We start from the raw sequence: 20,978 nt of genomic DNA, 5'->3' as shown, positions 1-20,978 counted from the left end.
CCCTTCCATCTGGGAATCAGGATTTCTAACATCAATTCCGATCCCATGGGTTCATAAGAAGGAAGAAGCTGACCACCACATCAGACAAGCTCCAAAATCTCATTTACTCCTGGGGGCCACCTAATCACACAAAACACTGATCTTTTAAACACACACACATACTCTCCACCTCTTCAAAACGCCACATGAAAAGTCCATAGAAACACAAAAGTCTATTATTAAGGACCTAGGGTCACCAAAACTAGCCTAGGGTCTTAGAAATCAGAGCTGTGGTTCTTCTGATTGGGGTGAGGATTCACTCAAAAAGGTCACAGGGAACACTTTGGAGGTGATAGAAAGGTTCTGTCTCCAGATGCATTTGTCAAAACTGATCAAACGGCACAGTTCAGATCTGAGCATTCCACTGTATGCAAATTACACCTCAATTTAAAAAGAACACTACCCCAGCACCGTTTCTCCCTGGCTGCAGCAGAACTTTGAGCTGTCCTATGAGATATCTGAAATCTCTGTTGTGCTATGTAAAGTGCACAAGTACCATGGCGACAGTCACCATAAAAATAGATAACAAGATTAAAATGGATAGAGGACACAGGAATTTAAGAACGGCACACCAGGAGCAATTCGTGTTCGGCTGAAGAAGAAAAATAGAAAGAGGACAAGGAGGTTTTCATTCCTCCACCACCACCACCACTCCCCCGCCCCCCTGCACTTTGAAAAACAGCCACCCAGTGTGGTTGTTTTTACTAAAAGAGTTTTATGGCTTCCTAATACTCAAAGGACAAAAACGGCTGAGAGTTGTTATTTCTTATCATGTTTTTGCCTTAAAAAAAAAAAAAAATCTGATAGCTTAAGTTTTTCCCATACTCACTGTTATGTGGCCCAGGGAACTGATTCCGAGCAATTCAACAAGCACAGTCGATGTGCCATATACTGTGTGAGATCCAAATGATGCTGAGATAAAGGCGGCCTGAGCCCTTCATCATCAAATGCACAGAGATTTCCCTCTTTAGTTCTCCATTACAGAGTTCTCTCTGTACTTTTTTACATACATCTAAAACTGACGCCCCCTAGGTATGCACCCCGAAATTATTCCACATGAGGAAAGCACTTTCGGGCTTCCCTGGCAGCTCGAAGGTAAAGCATTTGCCTGCCAGTGCAGGGGACACAGGTTCAATCCCTGGTCCAGCAGGATCCCACATGCCTGGGAGCAACTATGCTCACGTGGCCCACGCGCCACAACTACAGGGCCTGTGCGCTAGAGCCCGGCAGAGCAACTGCTGACGCCCCGAACCATAGAGCCCAGGCTCCGCAACAAGAGGAGCCGCTGCAATGAGAAGCACGCAGACCTCGGCTGGAGAGCGCCCCCACTCGTCTCAACAAGGGAAAGGCCTGCACAGCCACAGAGACCCAGGCCAGCCAACAAATAAAATTAAAAAAAAAAAAGGAAGAAAAAAGCACTTTCATGCCTAATACGGATTCTCTCAAATGCCAAAAGGCAGGCATGAATGGCCTGGTGACATAAATCTTGCGTTCTTCTCCAAAAGATGAGATAAACCTCTACTCTGCTTGTGGAATGTCTGAAAAACATTTGCTATGTGAGTTAGCCCTGACAGTGCTCCCAACAAAAGAAGGAATCCAAAACTATCAGCAAGAAAATCTAAAATGTTTAACCAGAGTGCATTCTAAATAAACCATATATTTAAGTAAAATTTAGGCAAAATTAAACTTCCACATGGAAGCAACAAATAATAAAAATGTGAAAACAAAAACATTTTTACTCAAATCACAAATTTACTGTTTAATATAAAATAACATTAACACATGCATTTCTGGAAAATCCCACCCAAAAGTTTCTTTATCTGTTCCTTGTTGTCACTGTCCCTAGGTCCACAGAGCAGCCACAAGGTTCAGACTCATCCCTGGTGTTAGGATGGCATGTAAGGTGCTGAGGGCCTCCCAGGTGACTCAGATGGTAAAGAATCAGCCTGCAATGCTGGCGGCTTGGGTTCGAGATTCGATCTCTGGGTCCAGAAGATCCCCAGGAGAAGGAAATGGCAACCCACTGCAGTATTCTTCCTTGGAGAATTCCCATGGACAGAAGAGCCTGGCGGGCTATAGTCCACGGGGTCACGAAGAGTCGGATACGACTGAGTGACTGACCACAATAACAACTATAACCTGGTAATGTAAATCTGCCTGGAAAACATGAGGAAGTAGATAGTCAAGGACACTTTCAGGTCCTCCACAGCCAAGCAGAGGACCCCAGGAGTCAATTAAAGGTCCCCATCTTGACTCTTCATTATACTGAATACAACTGCCCAATAAACACCTTAGTCTTCCATATGTCAACATGCTTTGTTTATTATTTGCCATTTCCACTCCACCTCTGTCTTCTTGCTTTTCCTAAAGACAAAATTCAATTTTCAGCAGTCGTGGCCACAAACTGACTCCTGAGCCACCATCAAATAGTTCTCTTCCTCCTTTCTAAAATGACCCCAGAGGATTTCTTGAAAATGTTGCGACCCACTTATAAACATTTTCTAAAAAGCTTACAATGATGATGTTGACCCCAGTACTGTACAATTAGAGGTATATCCCATATTTCACACTATCTTTCAGCTTTGACAAGTCACACAATAACCTAAAAATTGGAAAGGACTTTGGAAGCCAGCCTACTTCTTGTTCTCTTCTACGGCACCCTCAATCCACAGCATTCAGCCCAAGTTGAATACCTCCAATGATGGGGAGCTCACTACTCCATGGGAAGACATTTCCACTGTTGGTCAGACCTGCCAGCTGGAAAATTCCTTTTATGGGACTGCTCTGGTGGCCCAGTGGCTAAGACTCCACACTCCCAGTGCAGAATCCCAGTGCATAGACTGGTGGGCTGCCGACTATGGGGTCACACAGAGTCGGACACGACTGAAGTGACTTAGCAGCAGCAGCAGGGAACTAGATCCCACATGCTGCAACTAAGAGTTCAAATGTTGGAACTAAAGACCCCGCAAGGCAACAAAGATCAAAGATTCTGTGTGCCACAACTGAGATCTGGCACAGCTAAATAAAAAAATCAGATTTAAAAAAAAATTCCTTTTCCAACAGAACTGAAATCTGGTCTCCCAGTCTTTATGGTTTAAAGGAATCTTAAAGCTCACCACCTTCAGTGTAATCGTTCAACAAGTAAGGAATCATGTAAAGCAATCATTCTACAGACGAAGAATCTGAAGCTAGAGAGGATAAAGTAATTGTTCCATCCACTGGTCATATTCTAACATCAGGAGCAGAAATGAAAAAGTCAGTAACCATGAAGATATTTGAAAGCACTGCTGGGTACCCACGCCCCTGAGTATACTCCTGTCATTCCTAATCCCACAGCATCCCAGTCTCCTTCCTGTGTGTGAAGTCTTCTTTGTTCATGTTTGTTTAAAATCACAGCCCCCCCAAAAAATAAAATAAAATAAAATAAAATCACAGCCCCACAGTGGTCCAAATGTCACAAGACCAGCAGGGGTCATTAAAACCAGATCCTGTGATTGGACTGATGAATTTCTGATCCAGTTACGAACGGGACTTGAATTCTAAAATAGGGCTTGCCCAGTGGCTCAGATGGTGAAGAATCTCCCTGCCATGGCAGCAGACTAGGGTTCGATTCCTGGGTTGGGAAGATCCCCTGGAGAAGGGAACAGCAATCCACTCCAGTATTCTTGCCTGGAGAATTCCATGGACAGAGGAGCCTGGTGGGCTACAGTCCATGGGGTCTCAAAGAGTCAGACGTGACCAAACAACTAACACTAACTTCTAAAAAAAAAAACCTCATGTCACTCAGGGCTCTCACTAAACTTGTGAACAACAGAACAATCTCAAACTTTTCCCCACATGATCTGCCCCCTCCTTGGCACCTGGAGGACCACCGCGGCTACACTGTGCTTGTCTGTTTGACTGTTGGTCTCCCGCTTTCAACCAGATCATCAAATTCAGGTCAGAGACTGAGTCTTCTTTTGTGACTCCAGTCAGTGCTTGACACATAGCAGGTAAATAACTCAAGATTAGTCACTGAATGAATCATCTACTTTTACCCCATCCTGTCCCTGAACGATAAAATGTTTTTTAAAAATAGTGTTCAGGAGAGTGAAGAGACAAACCACAGGCTGGGAGAAAATATTTGCAAAGGACACATCTGATAAAGGACTATTATCCATAGTATACAAAGAACTCTTAAAACTCAACACTAAGAAAGCAAACAACTCAACTTTAAAAAGCCAGCCAAAGACCTTAACACGTACCTCACCAAAGAAGACATGCAGATAACCAAAAAAGCACATGAAAAGATGTGATCACAAGTCATTAGAGAAATGCAAATTAAAATGATACCACTACCCACCGATGAGAATGGCCAAAATCCAGATAACTGACAATGCCAAATGCTGGTGAGGATACAGAGCAACAGGAACTCTCACTTATTGCTGGTGGGAATGCAAAGTGGTGCAGCCACTTTGGAAAGCAGTTTGGTGGTTTCTTCCAAAACTAAACACTCTCTTACCATACGATTCAGCAGTTGCATTCCCTGGTATTTATCCAAGGGAGCTGAAAAATGACATCCACATAAAAACCCGCACACAGATGTTTAGAGCTGCTTCATTCATAATGACTGCCCATACTTGGAAGCAACCAAGGTGAGCAGATAAATACACTGTGCTACATACAGATAATGGGATATTATTCAGTGCTAAAAAGAAATGTTGAAAAGAAGCCAGGAAAGGACACGGAGGAAGATTAGATGCATATTATCGAGTGACACAAGCCAATCTGAAAAGACAACAGAGTGTACAATTCCGATGATATCACATTCTAGAAAAAGCAAAACTGTGAAGGCAGTAAAAATAAAAGGGGTTACCTGGGGTTAGGGAGAGGGACAGGTGAATAGGCAGAGCACAGAGGATTTTAGGGCAGTGAAAATACTCTATATGATACTGTAACAGTGGATACATTTGTCCAAAATCAGAATATCCTAATATAAACTGTGGATTTTGGGTGATTAGTAATTGTCAGTGTAGGTTCATCAGTTACAACAACTGTACCATCTGGTAGGGGATGTTGATGGCTGGAGAGGCTGTGCATGTCAGGGGCAGGGAGTATGTGGGAAATTTCTTTACCTTCCTCTCAGTTTCACTGTGAATAGAAAACTGCTCAAGAAAATAAAGTATATTTTAAAAATACATATATGGTAGTTTTTTCCTGCTGTGACATACATACACCCTATAAAAAAAATAAATAGCAAACTTAAAACATTAAAAAAAAAAAAGTCACTCAACTTATCTATCTAGAAGTAACCAATATTAGTATCTTGGTATTAAACTTATTGGACTATTTCCTCCTAGTCATTTTCTATGCACTTTTTTAATTTTAAGATTTGAAATCATAGGGGCTTCCTGGGTGGCTCCGTGGCAAAGAATCCGCCTGCCAATGCAGGAAACACAGGTTCGATCCCTGATCCGGGAGGATCCCACATATCTTGTAGCAACTAAACCCATGCGCCAAAACTACTGAGCCTACGTGTTGCAACTGCTGAAGCCTGAGGGCCCCAGAGCCCATGCAATGCGACACGAGAAGCCACCACAATGAGAAGCCCATGCACCACAACTGCAGAGGAGCCCCCGCTCGTCGAAATGAGAGAAAAGCCCGCGAGTACCAACGAAGCTCCAGCACACTCAGAATAAACAAAACTATTTCCAAAAACTTAAAAAGATTTGAAATCATACTCTAGATGCTCCTTAACTTTTCGCAGGAACATCTGTCCATGTTATTTTAAAGTATTCCTAAACATGATTTTTAATGGCAAAATATTCCATGATGAAGACACATCCATCAGAATCACTTACGGATTACTTCCTGCCCAGTCACACTACTGGATATTTAAGTTGTTTCCAATTTTTCATTCTAGTTTAAGAAAAAAAAAAAACTCCAAATAATCTCTGTGTACAAAGCATCATGTACATTTGGGATGCGGTCTCTAGGAGGGGGATTATCTTACCAGAATGTATAAGCATTACAATTCAAATTTTAAAAATAAATCAAAAAAATTAAATCAGACTTTACATTTATCCCTTATGGAAATTTTTTTAAAAATTTGAGCCCTCATCCTGTATATCTCTGAATCTTGGTTTATCTACTAAATAAGCAATTCCTCCCACCTCTACACTGTCAACAATGGTGACAAACACACCTTCTGTATCTTCATCCACAATGATGGGAAAAAAATGTTTAATAGTTCAACACCAAGAATAGAACCCTATGGTGCTCATTTTTAGACCCCTTTCCAGGCTGACTCAGTGCCACTAATTAACAGTTTTTGCATACAACTGTCAAATTAAATTAATACCACCACCCAGCCCACATTCCACCACTTATTTAATATGGACCATCCTACCTAAAGAAACTGATGAATACTTCACTAAAGCTAAAGTGTACCATAGCTGACGCATGGCTTCTCTGATGTAGTAACCAAACCGTCATATAAAACAGGAAATGGGGGACTTCCCTGGTGGTCCAGTGGTTAAGAATCTGCCTTTCGACACAGGGAATTCGGGTTCCAACGCTGCTCGGGGAGTTAAGACCCCACATGCCGTAACTAGAGAACCCCTCACACTGCAACTACTGAGCCCATAGGCATTCTGGAGCCCACACAATGCAGTGAAAGATTCCGTGTTGCAATGAGATCTAATGGGGCCAGTAAATAAATAAAATGAAGATATAAAGTGAAAGAGGGGCATTGGACACTTATTTTTTAAAAAGCAGGAAATGGGTTTTAATTTGATATGATTTGGCTGACTTCTGGTTATCCTTGCATCCTATGGTCACGTATTTTTAAGCCATTTGGCAAAAAGTATTTCAATTTTGACTTTTAACGAAGACTGTATTTTAGGGGTTTCCCTGGTGGCTCAGTGGTAAAGAATCCACCTGCTGATGCTGGAGACACGGGTTCAATCCCTGGGTCAGGAAGATCCCACCTGGGGCGGAGCAGCTGAGCCCGTGCGCCACAGCTGCTGAGACTGTGTCCTAGTGCCTGGGAGCCTCGACTACTGAGCCCACACGTGGCAACTACTGAAGCCCACTCGTCCTACAGCCCTTGCTCCCCAACAAGAGAAGCCACCGCGATGAGAAGCCTGAGCACCGCCACTAGAAAGCAGCCCCCACTCGCTGAAACTAGAGAAAAGCCCCCACAGCAACGAAGACTCAATACAGTCCTCAACAAATAAATAAATTTTTTTAAAAACTGTATTTTAAAATAGTCAGGCCACACATCTGTAAAAAGCAGGGTGGTTCTTGTTCAGTTCCTATCACCTGCAGCTTCCCCCGGGGAAGGACTATCACTCACGGGTGGCTATGGACCCCCGAGTTTCCTAGGAGTCGTTTCCATTCACACCTGGTCTTGAACCAATTATTACATGGTCATTACGCATCCTGGATTGTCAGTCTCTGGATCTCAGAAGCCCATCTCCAAGACCATCCTAGGAAGGATTTAAGAGAAGGAATGACAGCGTCTCCTTACCATTCCTTTACTATTGACCCACAGAACCAAAGGTCCTGAGAACCTAACGTCAACTGGCACTTGGCAGTTGTGACTCACATCTCACCAAATTATTACCTCAACATGATTCCCAGAAAGTATGTGCCAGGAGTCACCACCTAACCAGGCCAGCCAGAAGTGGAAGGGGGAGGACTGAGAGATCCTGGGGGTCACTAGAAACCGGCCTCACCAGGGAACATAGTCCAAGGCCATCTCTAATTAGTACCATTCCAATCGCCAGAAAAATATTTCAAAGTGCCAGCTGGCAGCAACTCAGAAAATACTATTGACAAGCCTCAAACAAGTCATCTGCACACAAAGCTCTCAAATTCAGCGTCACACTCCCACCCGAATCCTCCTACTGCGATCCCAGATTCCCTCCTTGGCCTTTGAGTCTCTTGGAAACTCAGGTCACAAATCCAAAGGCCTGCAGAGCTGAGCAGGAAACTGATATCAACTGGATTAAAGCAGCAGAGAGCAGGGGAACCTGAATGGCTGTCCACCCACCACCCCCCCAGGGTGGGGCTGTCACCCATCTCCCACTCAGCTGCCTAGGCCGGCCTGATCTGACTTTTTAAGAGAGTTCCAACTTCAGAGTTGGACTTTTCTGGACTGCTCCTGATTTTTGAAAACCTCTGTGTGGCAGAAACCCTCCCAGGGACAACCCCAGTCTGCAAACTGAACACATTCTTTGGGCCTCCTGTTTACAACCCCTCCACTACCCTTTGATCCTAACCAACCTTTCCAGTCTGACTGCTCCCTCCTCTCTCACAAGGACCTCTTCTGCACACTCTGTACACCCCTAACCCTTGGCCGTGGGCCCCCACCTGTGCAGCATCATAGTGATAAACCCCCACCTGTGAGGCACCATGAGCCCCCACAAAGGAATCACCCCAGACTTCCTTCCCTATTTCAGAAGTTGTTTCCAAGTCACACAAGCATAGCTCCTTCCCTTGTACCCTGTGGCTACTTAATTTTCATCTTGGCATTTCATCACCTTGCCTTGCTCCTTAATCATAGGCGGACCTTATCTCTCATGGAGCCTGTAAACGTTCAGTCCCTTCCTCATGCTTCCTTCCACCTTGAGCACTCATCAGGGGTGCTCTGCACAGAAGCAGTTTACTCAATACTTCTTTGCTGTGAAAATGCTCTTTAACTGTTTTCCTAACTGTGGGTTATGATCCTTTACAGACGCGTTAAGTTGACTTAGTGGAAGACAATAAGCATTTGTAAATGAAAAAGAATAGAATAGAAAATGAAATGGTCAGGATTGAGATGGACATAGACACACCGTGATGTGCTCAGTCGTGTCCGACTCTCTGCGACCCCCTGGACTGTAGCCCACCAGGCTCCGCTGTCCATGGCGTTTCCCAGGCAAGAGTACTGGAGTGGGTTGCCATTTCCTCCTCCAGGGGATCTTCCCAAGCCAGGGATCAAACCCGTGTTTCCTGTGTCTCTTACATTGCAGGTGGATTCTTTAGCCACTGAGTCATCAGGAACTAAGGAAATACCGTATAGCAGAGGGACCTCTACGCAACACTGTAATGATCTATATGGGAAAAGGATCTAAAGAGTGGATGTATGTATACGAATAACTGATTCACTCTGCTATACACCTGAAACTAGCACAACACTGTAAATCAACTACACTCCAATAAAAATTCACTAAATAAAAACATCAGAGGAGATTGCACCAAGCAAAAGAGGTCGTACTCATGAGCCTAAATTAGGTTTTTACATACATGATTGGGTGTACTAGTTCATGATGTAAATTTTATTTCTTAATGTAGGTCATGGTTGAAACAGTGTAGAAAACACTGTTCTGTAATCAGTAGATTAGTTCCACCAGTGCTCCATGCAACCTTTTTTTTTTTTTGGACAGTCATATATTCCCTAAAAAGAACAAAAAATACGTGATGGCCACCTCTCCCCATATGAGCCAGTTTGACCTGCTAATTCATTGATCCTGCGTCTCAGAGGAAGAGGGAGACTAAGCAGCTGCAATTACATTGTCACTCATTCTGCAACTCTGTGCAATCATATCCTTCAAATTCACCAGCCCTGGGATGTTGCAAGCTGAGGCTTGGGGAATTTGTTCAGCAAATCACCCTTGCTCAGCCTTGCAACAGGAAAGCAGAATTCAGGGCTCAGGGGAAGCACCCTCTGCAGGCAGGCAGGCAGGTGGCTGGCTTCCTGTGACCTGGCTAGGGCTCCAGATAGGAGGAACCTGGCCGTGGAAAAGGTACTATCCCAAATTTGGGTCCAAAATGTCCTCCTTCCTCTTTTAGATCATCTGGCTGTCCCCTCGTCTTATGCTTCCCCCATGCACACCTGCAATGGGACACCAGGACAAGACTGAAGGTCTCTGTGGCGAGCAAAACTCAACATGTTTCAAAGTCCAGCAATTTATGTGCTTAGTGAATTCCATTCTAGTTCCCGCCATTCTCCAATCCCTCCCTCCCAGTTAGAAGAAAAAGTGTCCCATATTCCTTGGAGCCTCAATTCCTCCGAGCTGCTTTGGTAACTTCAGGTTCAGGACCAGGTGATGTCATCTGAATGGCAAGACAGAACAAAGCCATCCAACTCAGACCCCAGACCCCCTCACCAACATCCTCTACTGCACCTCCCATGACCAAGAAGACACTCATCAGAGTGCCTTCCGTCCCCCAGCTCCCACAGCTTTTCCCACCCTATACACCCTGGTTTCCCACCAATCTCAGGGATGCAGCTGCTAGCAGGACACCTATGTTTCAACTTCTTAGCCAACAAAAGAAACTTCTTTACAGCCCGAGTATCAATTACTTCTCTCCAAAACACACATTTCCGATTTCTCCAGTTACCAAGTACAGCAGCTCCAAGACCCTGGCGTGTAATCAATTTCCAGAAAAAATTAATTTGCATTCATCTCCTCCTTCACCTTGCCCCTGTCAACAAATTATTTAAACCGCAATGCTTCTAAAACTCATCCACATTTGCATTTCCAGTTATCCCAGTCCAAACCCTGGGCATTCCACAACTATAACAGTCTACTGATTTGTCTCGTAACACAACTTTTCAAAGGGTTCCCTGGTGGCTCAGCAGCAAAGAATCCGCCTGCCAGTGCAGGAGACTCGGGTCAACACAGGTTTGATCCCTGGGTCAGGAAGGTCCCCTGGAGGAGGAAATGGCAACCGACTCCAATATTCTCGCCTGGAAAATCTCATGGACTGAGGAGCCTGGAGGGCTACAGTCCACAGGGTCACAAAGAGTCGGACTAAACAACAACATTACTTTTCAAAATCTTTCCAAAGACCCTCTCGTGACATCACTCTCTGGCTCAGAAACCTTGACTGTCTCCCCGGTACACAGAGAGTAAAGTGCAGTCCCTCAACCTGGCCTTCTAGGATGTTCACAACCTCAATCATCATACTTCCCCATCTTTACTCCTACTGCTCAAGAAACATCCCCTGGTCTGACCAAGGACATCTCCTGTCTCTCAGGAAAGTCATGTCTGTTTGCATCTTGTGGCCCATCTCAAGGGTCTCTGGGAAAACAGTTCTGGGATTCCTACCCTATTCCTTCTCTGGACTCCAACAGCACCTATTCTATACTTTGCAGCTTGACAGGTAATCGTGCCCTATCTTGAGGCCTTATTTCCCATGCTCAAGTCTTTCTGTCTCCCCCGAGATGATTAACCCTGGAGGGAATCATCTCCTGTATCTTTTACATCCTCCTCACTGAATAACTGTCTGAACCTCTTCTCCTCCCATATGCAATCTCTTTCTGACCTCTCACACCTGTTACTTCTTCCTCCCCTACCTCTGGCCTTTGCCAGGGTTATTTTCCATGTGCATAACTGATTTCATAACTTAGGACTCTAAGTCCAGTCCCCAGCTCTGACCTTGCCTTTGACAGTCCCCCTGTCCCCCAGCATTTAGTCACTCAGGCAGTCGGTATGTTAATCTGAACTTGAGCTCTCAAATCACTTCCACCTTTCCTTGAGTGCTCTCTCCCAGACAGCCTGGCATGGTGCTGAGAAGGCTTGCAGTCCTCCAAACTTAACTGAACTCAATTGCTCTGTTTTCTGGGGTTTCCAGTGTCCTCAGACCCTGAATCTCTGTTTACACAAAACCTTAGGAGGGTGTCAAAAAGGTCTTGGATGCCTGTTGATCACGATCACTCACTTGCAGGCAAACTGCACCATATGGGGTGTAAAGAACCGATAAGTGGCCTGCAGGTAACCCCTGCACCTGGCCGCCTGACATCTGAACGCTCGCCTGCGGGAAGCTCTCCAAAGTCACCGGGCATTGGCCAAGGCCGTCTGAAACCAAGAGGCCACGGAACCCCCCTCGGCTCCCGGCAGGTGGGCGTCTTCAGACTTCTGAGTCCGTCCTAAAGTGAAGGCGCCGAGCCCCGAACTCCCAGGCAGGGAAGAAAACGCTGCCCTGGAAATTGTTTGCACATGACAAACTCCCCGTCCAGGCCCCCACCCGGGCACCCCACAAGCCCACAGGGCCTGCGCCCGGGGCTGCCGGCGAGGAGAGGCAGGGTGAAGGCGCGCAGAAGGAAGCAGGGGGTGGACAGAAGGGCCGAAGTGGACTGGGAGGGTGGGGGCCAGCCCCCGAGGTGGAGGGTGTGTCGCGCCGCGCGTCCCGGAGCCCGGCACTAGCCCGCCCGGCCGCTCGGCGGAGCGGGCAGGAACGCGCGGGGCGCCGGAACGACTGGGCCGGCCGCCCAGCCGGAAAGGGTCAGGGAGGGGGCAGGTCACCCTCCGGCGGAGAGGCGACTCCGGACCGGCGCTCAAAGTTGGGGAGGGGACTCCTCGGCGAGCGTGATAAACAAGGCGGCGCACGGGAGGGAGGGAGGGCGCGCAGCCACCCCCCTCCCGGCCGGCGCGGCCACTGCCGCAGCGCCCCCGCGCCCCGACCGGCCGCTGCCCCGGCGGCGCCCGCCTCCCGGCCCTCCGGCCCGGCCCCCGCGGGCGTGCAGAGCGTGGGAAGTTCCCGGGCCGCCCCCCGTCCCCGGGCTGCAGCGCCGCGAGGTTCTCGCGCAGCTCACCTCGCCCCGCCACGAGTGGCGGCGCGGGCCAGGCAGCTCCCCCTCGGACAGCTCGGCTCGGTTCGGGGCTGCGGCTGCCGCGGCCCCCGCCCGCCCGGCGCGGCCCACCGCCCCGCTCCGCTCCGCTGCGGCCGCCCGCCCGCCGAGGCTCCGTTCGCGCCCACCTGGCCGGCCTGCCCTCCCTCTCCGGGACACTGCGCTCACGTACGCGGCCGCGGCCACAACCCGGCCCGGATTCCCAGCCCGGGAAGGGAGCGGAGGCGCGCGCCAGCCAGCGAGCGCCCGGGCCAGGCTGGAGACACACCCCCTAGCCGCCCTCCCCGCGCGCGCCCCCCGCCCCCGGCGCCGCGCGCGCCCGCCGCCCGCGCGCCTCTCGCCGGCCACACGCGCCCGCGCCCCCCGCCCCCACACTCCCGCCGCGCGCCCGGCGTGCACACCCCGGCCGCCAGTACACAGTGGGCGCTCAATAAGTGCCCGAGCGACTCCTCGCGCACATGCGTACTTGAACCTGACCGAGTGGTGACGCCCCCGCCTCCCCCCACCCACCACCCCCCAAATCCGACCCGGCGGCTGCAGCCCCGAACCAAACTTGAGTGTTTGCCTGTTTTCACTTGAACCGCCAACCGAGCCAAAGTTTCTCGCTGTTGTTTTTCCAGGCCGGGCTCTGGGACCGGCTTCACCGACACAGGCCGAGCTCGCCCCAGGGCGGGAAAGGCCGCCAGCAGGCTCCGGGCGCCACCGACGGACGCTGGGCGGGGGCAATGGAGACCCGGGCCGCGCAGCCCCGGCCCGCCGAGCGAGAGCGAAAGGCCGGAGGGAGTGAACGTCACGACCAGCCTTTCCATCTTCCTTGGCTTTCATGTTTTCTTCTCCATTTTATGACATTCTACTCGCGCTCACTCGTTTGTAGTTGTAAAGTGAGGCGTTATTTACTGTTTCTGGAATTAGCAGGAGAGAAAGTTAACTATTAGCTTTCAGCCCTTAAGTAAACAATACCAGTTGCTTTTGGCACCGTTAGCCTCTGGCTTTTGTATAATTTGTAACGAGGAGAATTGAAGCTGTTCCATTGTGTTCTGTGTTTTTCAGAGATAAGACCAAGAGCCACAACGGTAGTGAAGGGCCCTAGTGCCTGTATGTGTGGGCATATAGATTCAAATTCAAGTAAATTTAAAGGATAGAAGAAACCCATCCCCTCCCCCCCCCCAAAGTTTTAAATATTTTTGGACTTACTTGTTGAGTTTGCAGTCAGCTCACCTTCAGTTTGAAGTGTACTGTTTTTCTTGCAGTGAGACGGTGGGGAGTGTGCAGGAAAGGACTAGAGGCTTTGCAGTCAGACAAGCCTGGTTTGCAATCCTGATTTTACTGTCGAACTAGTTTTATGCTTTTCAGCAGACTCTATTCTCTCTCTGAACCTCAGTTTCTTTATCTGTAAGATGAAATAAAAAACATGGGTACAGCGCCTAGCTCACACCAAAGAAACACTAAATATTCTTTCCCTTCCCTAATGGTCCGCCATTTGTTAACATAAGAAAAATCTCCTTTAAAAAATTCCAAAGTCCCTAAAGGATATAGTGCTCAACTAGGGGTGATTTTTGCCCCCAAGAGACATTTTGGCAATGTCTGGAAGTATTTTTGATTGTCACAACTGGGGGTAGTGGTGCTCCCAGCATCTAAACAGGTATAGGGCAATGATACTGCTAAATGTCCTGCAATGCACAGGATGGCCCCACACCACAAAGAATTACCTGGTCTGAATTGTCGATAGTGACACTGTTGAAAAATCCTACTATAGGCTAATTCGGCCATCAAACAATTCACCAAAGACTGGTTCCTCCTTTTCCTTCTTATCCTCAAGGAAACATTCTTCTTTTGCATTCAAAAGAAGAACAGAAAAAAAAAAAAGAAGAAGAACAGAAAGCAAAGCATTTGGGGGATCACAGCAATGATATGAATATGCAAAACCTCCCTTAATGGGAAAATGCAGATTTGAATTTTAATTTTTATTATTCAAGAAATACTCTACTTCATTAACAACCAATGTGTGCGCCCTTATTATTAAGGTATCTTATTATGTATTATGTATTACTACCGTTCACAAATGTACTTCCCAGGTGGCACCTGTGATAAAGAACCCACCTACTAATGTAGGAGACTCAGGTTCGATTCCTGGGTCAGGAAGATCCCCTGGAGGAGGGCATGGCAACCCACTCCAGTATTCTTGCCTAGAGAATTGCTTGGACAGAGGAGCCTGGCGGGCTACAGTCCATAGGGTCACACAGAGTTGGACACGACTTAAGCGACTTAGCACACACGCACAGTTCATGAATAGCTTTCAGCTCTGTTTCCCTTTCTCTTCAAACCATAGGTGCTTACCCACTTCTGCAGATTCACCTCTCTGCCAAGTCCCTCACCGATCCTGACATTTATAAAATAGTCCCTGCCCCCAAGGGACATCCAGCCTAGTTGGAAGTAAATGAATGCACGTGCAATAATTAAGGAACAATACAAGATAGCATATAATTAAGCTTTAATTGCAGCACCCAGACCAAGGTAGTGAGGAAACTGAGTTCCAGCAACACCAGGTGCTACCTGGCTGAGGTGTTCTGCCAATGTTTGTTGAATGAAATGAAATAGTGAACACTTTTGACACCAGATAGGACTCCAGGTAGTATATAAATTCCATTCCAGTCTTTAAACTGCTACCCTTTGTAAAGGGATGTCGGTGGCTGGCTGTGAGTTTTTCTTAAAACATCCAGTTCAAACTTGTAACCCAACCTATATATTTCTGAAAACGATTGAACTTTAATAAAACGGAAACAATCATTCATTTGACAGCTATGTCAGTGCCTGCTGTGTGCAGGGTGAGCCACCGGTCTCTAAATTTGCACAGAACCCAGAGCTTGTTCTGTTTCAGACAGGCCGTCCAAAGGCATGGGCTTTGCACTTACTGTACATATTGAATGAATATCCCCTTTGACTGCAGGTATGTACTTGTCAGTATGCATTCCAGAGTTTTGCACATTAATACAGACTCTGAACTTTCCCTCACAAACATCCATTCCCAAACACACACCCAGCACTCGGTCTCCAGGCCCTGTCCTGAACACCCCCCATAGCACCCTGGACACAAAGCAGGATGTGCTTAGGAAAATTATAACTGGTTGGTTTCCAATCTTGGCTCCCCCACCAACCCCAATCACCAGCAGTACCCCCAAAGTAGAGCTTACCCTCCCTGGAGGCTGTCCCATCCGAGAACTGCCCTTCACCTTGCTTTCTCCCACAGCCTGGCCCCCTATTAAAATGTAGGCACCTGGGGGCTTCCCTGGTGGTCCAGCGGTTCAGAACCCACCTGCCAGTACAGGGCACACGGTCTGATTCCTTGAACCTGGTCCAGGACGTTTCCACATGCCTTGGGCCAACTAAGCCCGACCACCGCAACTACCGAACTCTGGTCTAGGGCCTGTACTCGACATCAGAAGCCACCACAATGAGAAGCCCAAGCACCGCAACTGGAGAGTAGTCCCAGTCACCACAACTAGGGAAAACCCACTCACAGCAACAAAGACCCAGCGCAGTCAGAACTAAACAAATACAATGAGCAAACATTAAAAAAAAAAAAAAAGTAGTCATCTGGTACCTCCTCCTCTTCAAAGTCATTAGCTTCTCAGAGCTGTTAGAACTGTGCTTGTGCTCAATCATGTCCTACTCTTTGTGACCCCGCCAGGCTCCTCTGTCCATGGGATTTCCCAGTCAAGAATACTGGAGTGGGTTGCCATTTCCTCCTCCAGGGGACCTTTCTGACCCAGGGATCGAACCCAAGTCTCCTGCATTGACAAGTGGATTCTTGACCACTCATTAAGCTGAGGTTCAGCAAAGCAGACTCAGGACTTGTCTCTTATTTCTCATATTATATGGACACATTGATAGGAGATTTTCAGAGTGAATCTGAAATTGCCACTGTCTCCTATCACCTGATGACTATTTCTGGGCTTGCCTCCCTCCAGTCCATGCTTTTACACCAGCCTCTTTCCTCTGCTCCAGACTCCTCAAAGGCTTCCTGTAGCTTTTATAATAAAGTTCCAGCATTGCTCATTAAGATCCTTCCTGGTGTGGCTCTTAATTAGTTCTCCAGCCACTACTTGCCTCTCTCTGCCTCCACCCCCTTCACTCTGCACTCTGTACACACTAAACTGAACTTCTGTCCTTTGCCTGAACAGACTTTGTCGTTGCTTGACCCCAGCTGTTTTCTCCGCCTCGAGTACTCTCTATCCATCTCTCTCATCTCTTTATCTTACTATTCCTGCCCATTCTTAAGGAGTAAGCTTACACAGCACTTTCTCTGGCCTCCTCAAGGCTGGATTACCTGCCTCTCCTCTAAGTCCAGTAGCACCTCCACTCACCCCACCTCACCCTCAACACTGCATCATACCGAAATCTCCATTCCCTTGTCCTAATCTCCCACAAGTCTGAACATTCTAGGGACTTCTCTGGCAGTGGCCAAGACTCCATGTCTTGGGAGCCTGAGTTTGATCCCTGGTCAGGGAACTAGACTCCACATGCCACGACTAAGAGTTCACATGCTGCAACAAAGATTGAAGGTTCTATGTACCGTAACTAAGACCCAGCACAGCAGAATAAATTAAAAACAAAAATGTTTTTAAGTACTGAACATTTTATGCAGACAAGGAGTGTGTCTTGTCTCCATGCAACACCTAGCATTTGGCAGAGTACCTGGCATGAGGTGGGCCCCTGATAAACACTGGTGAATAATGAATTGCTTGTTGAACTTTGGGGAGTGACTAGAGCTTTTCCATCCATAGTACAGGCAATTCCTAGTTGGAAGCATGCCTCAGATGCCCAGAAGATGTCAGGACTGGTAAAGACTTTCTAGCCATTTATTAATATTTGGAACAGGATGCAGTCTATAGAATGAACTCAGTTTTGGGGTTCCACCAGAGCCTCATTTGATACTTAATCTGGGTTCCTGAACACCAGTGATCTACTTGACACCTCCACTTGGATGTCAGATAGTATCTCAAAGGTCCATGTCCAAAGTCAGATTTCTAATTTCACTTCCAATCACTTCTCGGCCTTTTGGCTAAGATCAAGTGTAGTATCTGTTCTTATCAGTTTAATACCTGATACGTCCTCTATGTGAAACAGATCACCAGCCCAGGTTGGATGCATGAGACAAGTGCTCAGGGCTGGTGCACTGGGAAGACCCAGAGGGATGGGATGGAGAGGGAGGCGGGAGGGGGGATCGGGATGGGGAACACATGTAAATCCATGGCTGATTCATGTCAATGTATGGCAAAAACCACTACAATATTGTAAAGTAATTAGCCTCCAACTAATAAAAATAAATGGAAAAAATACTAATAATAATTTCACTTCCAATCGGCTTCTCCCCATTCCAGTAAGTGGCAATTCTATCCTTCTAGTTGCTCAGGAAACAAAGAAACAAGCAAAACCTAGGAGTCCTTTCTTTAATCCTTAACTCCTTTCATTTTCTTATGCTCCACATCAAACCCACCAGAAAATTGCTGAAATACATCCAGAATCAATTACGTTTTTCCCTTTCCAGCCCTCTTTCCCTAGCTGGACCACCATCTCCTTGAGTTGGATATTCAAAATAGACTCCTATCCACATTGGCAGGTGGGTTCCCAACCACGGGACCCCCAGAGAAGTCATCTCCTTGCTTTTTTGGTTGCCTCTCTACACTCTATTCACCACCACAGCAGCCAAAGCAATCCTTTTAAGACCTAAGTCAGGTCATATTACTATTCTGCTCAGAACCTTCAACTGCTTCCCTTTTCCCTCACTACAAGGTCTCCAGTCAACTCTCTGGCCCCCAAACCTACCTCTCTTCCCTGGCTCTCCCAATGCCAGCCACACTAGCCCCCTTGCCCTTTATTAGACCCACTGTCAACTCAGCCTTTTCAAAGCTATTCCTTTGGGCTGGACAGATCTTCCTCCAGGTATCCCCATGGGCAACTCTATCACTTGACTCAGGTTCCTACTCAAAAGCACTCTAATGGGAAAGACATTCCCTCCCTCACCTATCTAAAGTAGCACCACCCAACCATCCCTTGGCCTAGCTTTATTTTCCTCCTTAGCACTTATCACCACCTGACAGGCTGTCTCCATTCATCGACTGTAAGTTCAAGGATAGTAGAGACTGTTGTTTGTTTATGTGTCCCCAGCTTCTAGAATAGTGTCTATCACATTGTAGGCGTTCAGGAAATAATCACGGGACTTCCCTGGTGGCACAGTGGTAAAGAATCCGTCTGCCAGTGCAGGGACATGGGTTTGATCCCAGATCCGAGAAGAGTCCGCATACTGAGGAGCAGCTAAGCCCTTGAGTCACAACTACTGAGCCTGTGCTTGAAAGCTCTCAAGCTGCAACTGCTGAGCCTGCACGCTGCAATCACTGAAGTCTGCGTGCTCCAGGGCCTGAGAGCCACAGCTAATGAGACCCTGTGCCAGAACTACTGAAACTGTGCACCCAAGAGCCTCTGCTTTGCAACAAGAGCAGCCACCACAATGAGAAGCCCATGCTCAGCATCTAGAGAGTAGCCCCCGCTCACCACAGCTAGAGAAACTCCAAGCACAGCAACGAAGACCCAGCACAACCAAAAATAAGATAAATAGATAAATGATTTGCCTAAAAAAAGAATCATGAATCAAGGACAGGTATCCACTACTTTAATCTGACTCATTTGAAAAGCCCCTGATGCTGGGAAAGATTGAAGGCAGGAGGAGAAGGGGATGACAGAGGATGAGATAGTTGGATGGCATCACCGATTCAATGGACATAAGTTTGAGTCAACTCCAGGAGTTGGTGATGGACAGGGAGGCCTGGCCTGCTGCAGTCCATGGGGTCACAAAGAGTTGGACCCGACTGAGCGACTGAACTGAACGGAGTCTCTTGGGAATACCAGCTATATACCATCAGGATACCAGCTGCTCGACTGCCCTGCCACCCTGCTTCTCACCCACGTGGACCAGGGACTTCTGTTACCTCTATGCTACACAGTTTGAAACTCAGCTTCCATACCTCAACCTCAAACTAGCTATGAGTTTCAAATGAAAAGGATAATACTGCCAAGTTTGCAACAACTAGCAGACTTGATGGTTTTCTTTTGATTGAGAAAATGTCACAATGTTTCCTAGTGACAAAAGCTCCTATGTTAAGCTTTTCAGGCTAAAATGTATAAGACTTAGGAACTCTAAATAGAAAGTCATTTGTAGGTAGACCTGTGGCAATTGGCATCTTCTCTCTAATCTACCCAATTTGTAAGGCTTTCCTGGAGAAACTGGGCTTTGTATTTCTTTGAACAGAAAGGATTGATAGGTTGCAAGTAGGCTGTTCAAAGTTTAAGGATACACCTGGAGCAGTGTATCCTTGCTTAGATCTACACAGCCATGTTGTTGTTTAGTAGCTGAGCATGTCCAGCTCTTTGTGACCCCATGGTCTGTAGCCCACCAGGCTCCTCTGTCCATGGGATTCTCCAGGCCAGAATACTGGAGTGGGTTGCCATTTTCTTCTCCAGGGGATCTTCCCCACCCAGGGATCAAATCATGTCTCTTGAGTCTCCTACATTGACAGATATGTTCTTTACCACTGAGCCACCTGGGAAACCCTTGCACAGCTATATTTTTGAGCAAACAAGCCCCCACGTGTGTGAAGCTACCCACAGACACACCCCAGTCCATAAACACCCAGATCCCTGCTTATCTCTTCCCAGCTCTGAAACTAGGAATATGAGCAGGAGTACATATTCAAAGTGGGGAAGAAATGAGCTGGCTTTGGGAACACAGACCAGAAAGCCCTGTGACTCTGGGTATGAAAGAATGTGTAAGCCCAAGCAGGCTCTCTGTGCACATCTGGTTTTCCCTTTTATGCTTCTGATTTCTATGACACAGGAAATCCACTCTGGAACAACCCTGTCTGCTTTCTAGTGAGTACATAAAAAATGAGGATTAAAAGTCTGTTTATCTCACTGTTGAGGGCAGGAAGATAAAATCCAGAACAGTACCGATTTGGGGGTGGACCAACTCCGGCTTCATTCTCCACTGTGCCCCAGGGGAGATGCTAAGTGACTGAGACCAGAGGAATGAGAGGCCAAGCAAAAAAATTCTGCACAGGCTTAAGATTATCTAGGCATGGCTCTCACCCTGAAGCAGGCCAAGTACAGGAAAATACCACGTGGTGAAAAAAGCAGTTCAGTCAACTCAACCAATATGAATACTATTGGAACCACTGTGTCTCGCTGGGAGCCCTTCTCCATTTGGCTTTCACAGTGTAACCTTTGTAAAAAAAGAGTCTCCTCATAAAAAGTTCTTAAAGTGGGCTGAAGCAGCCAGCTTTCT

General features: G+C 47.2%; 1 protein-coding gene and 1 pseudogene across 3 annotated transcripts in view; one reads left to right on the top strand and one right to left on the bottom strand.

Moving 5' to 3' along the window:
- Positions 1–13,475, bottom strand: part of ZNF395 (zinc finger protein 395) — a 48,373-nt gene extending 34,898 nt beyond the window's left edge. The window contains exon 1 of one of the 3 annotated variants that reach the window (XM_065908030.1): positions 13,206–13,475. In XM_065908030.1, coding sequence (XP_065764102.1) covers positions 13,206–13,465 — 260 coding nt within the window. In that variant the 5' untranslated portion in view covers positions 13,466–13,475. The other 2 variants (XM_065908032.1, XM_065908031.1) reach the window with 2 other exon arrangements.
- A 4,207-nt stretch (positions 13,476–17,682) lies between these two features.
- On the top strand, positions 17,683–17,777 carry LOC136148810 (U2 spliceosomal RNA; annotated as a pseudogene).
- The last annotated feature ends 3,201 nt before the right edge of the window (positions 17,778–20,978 follow it).

This window comes from Muntiacus reevesi, chromosome 17, assembly GCF_963930625.1.
Source record: "Muntiacus reevesi chromosome 17, mMunRee1.1, whole genome shotgun sequence".
NCBI lineage: Eukaryota > Metazoa > Chordata > Mammalia > Artiodactyla > Cervidae > Muntiacus > Muntiacus reevesi.
The sequence above is the reverse complement of the archived record's forward strand: the minus strand, read 5'-3'. Positions and strand labels throughout refer to the sequence as shown.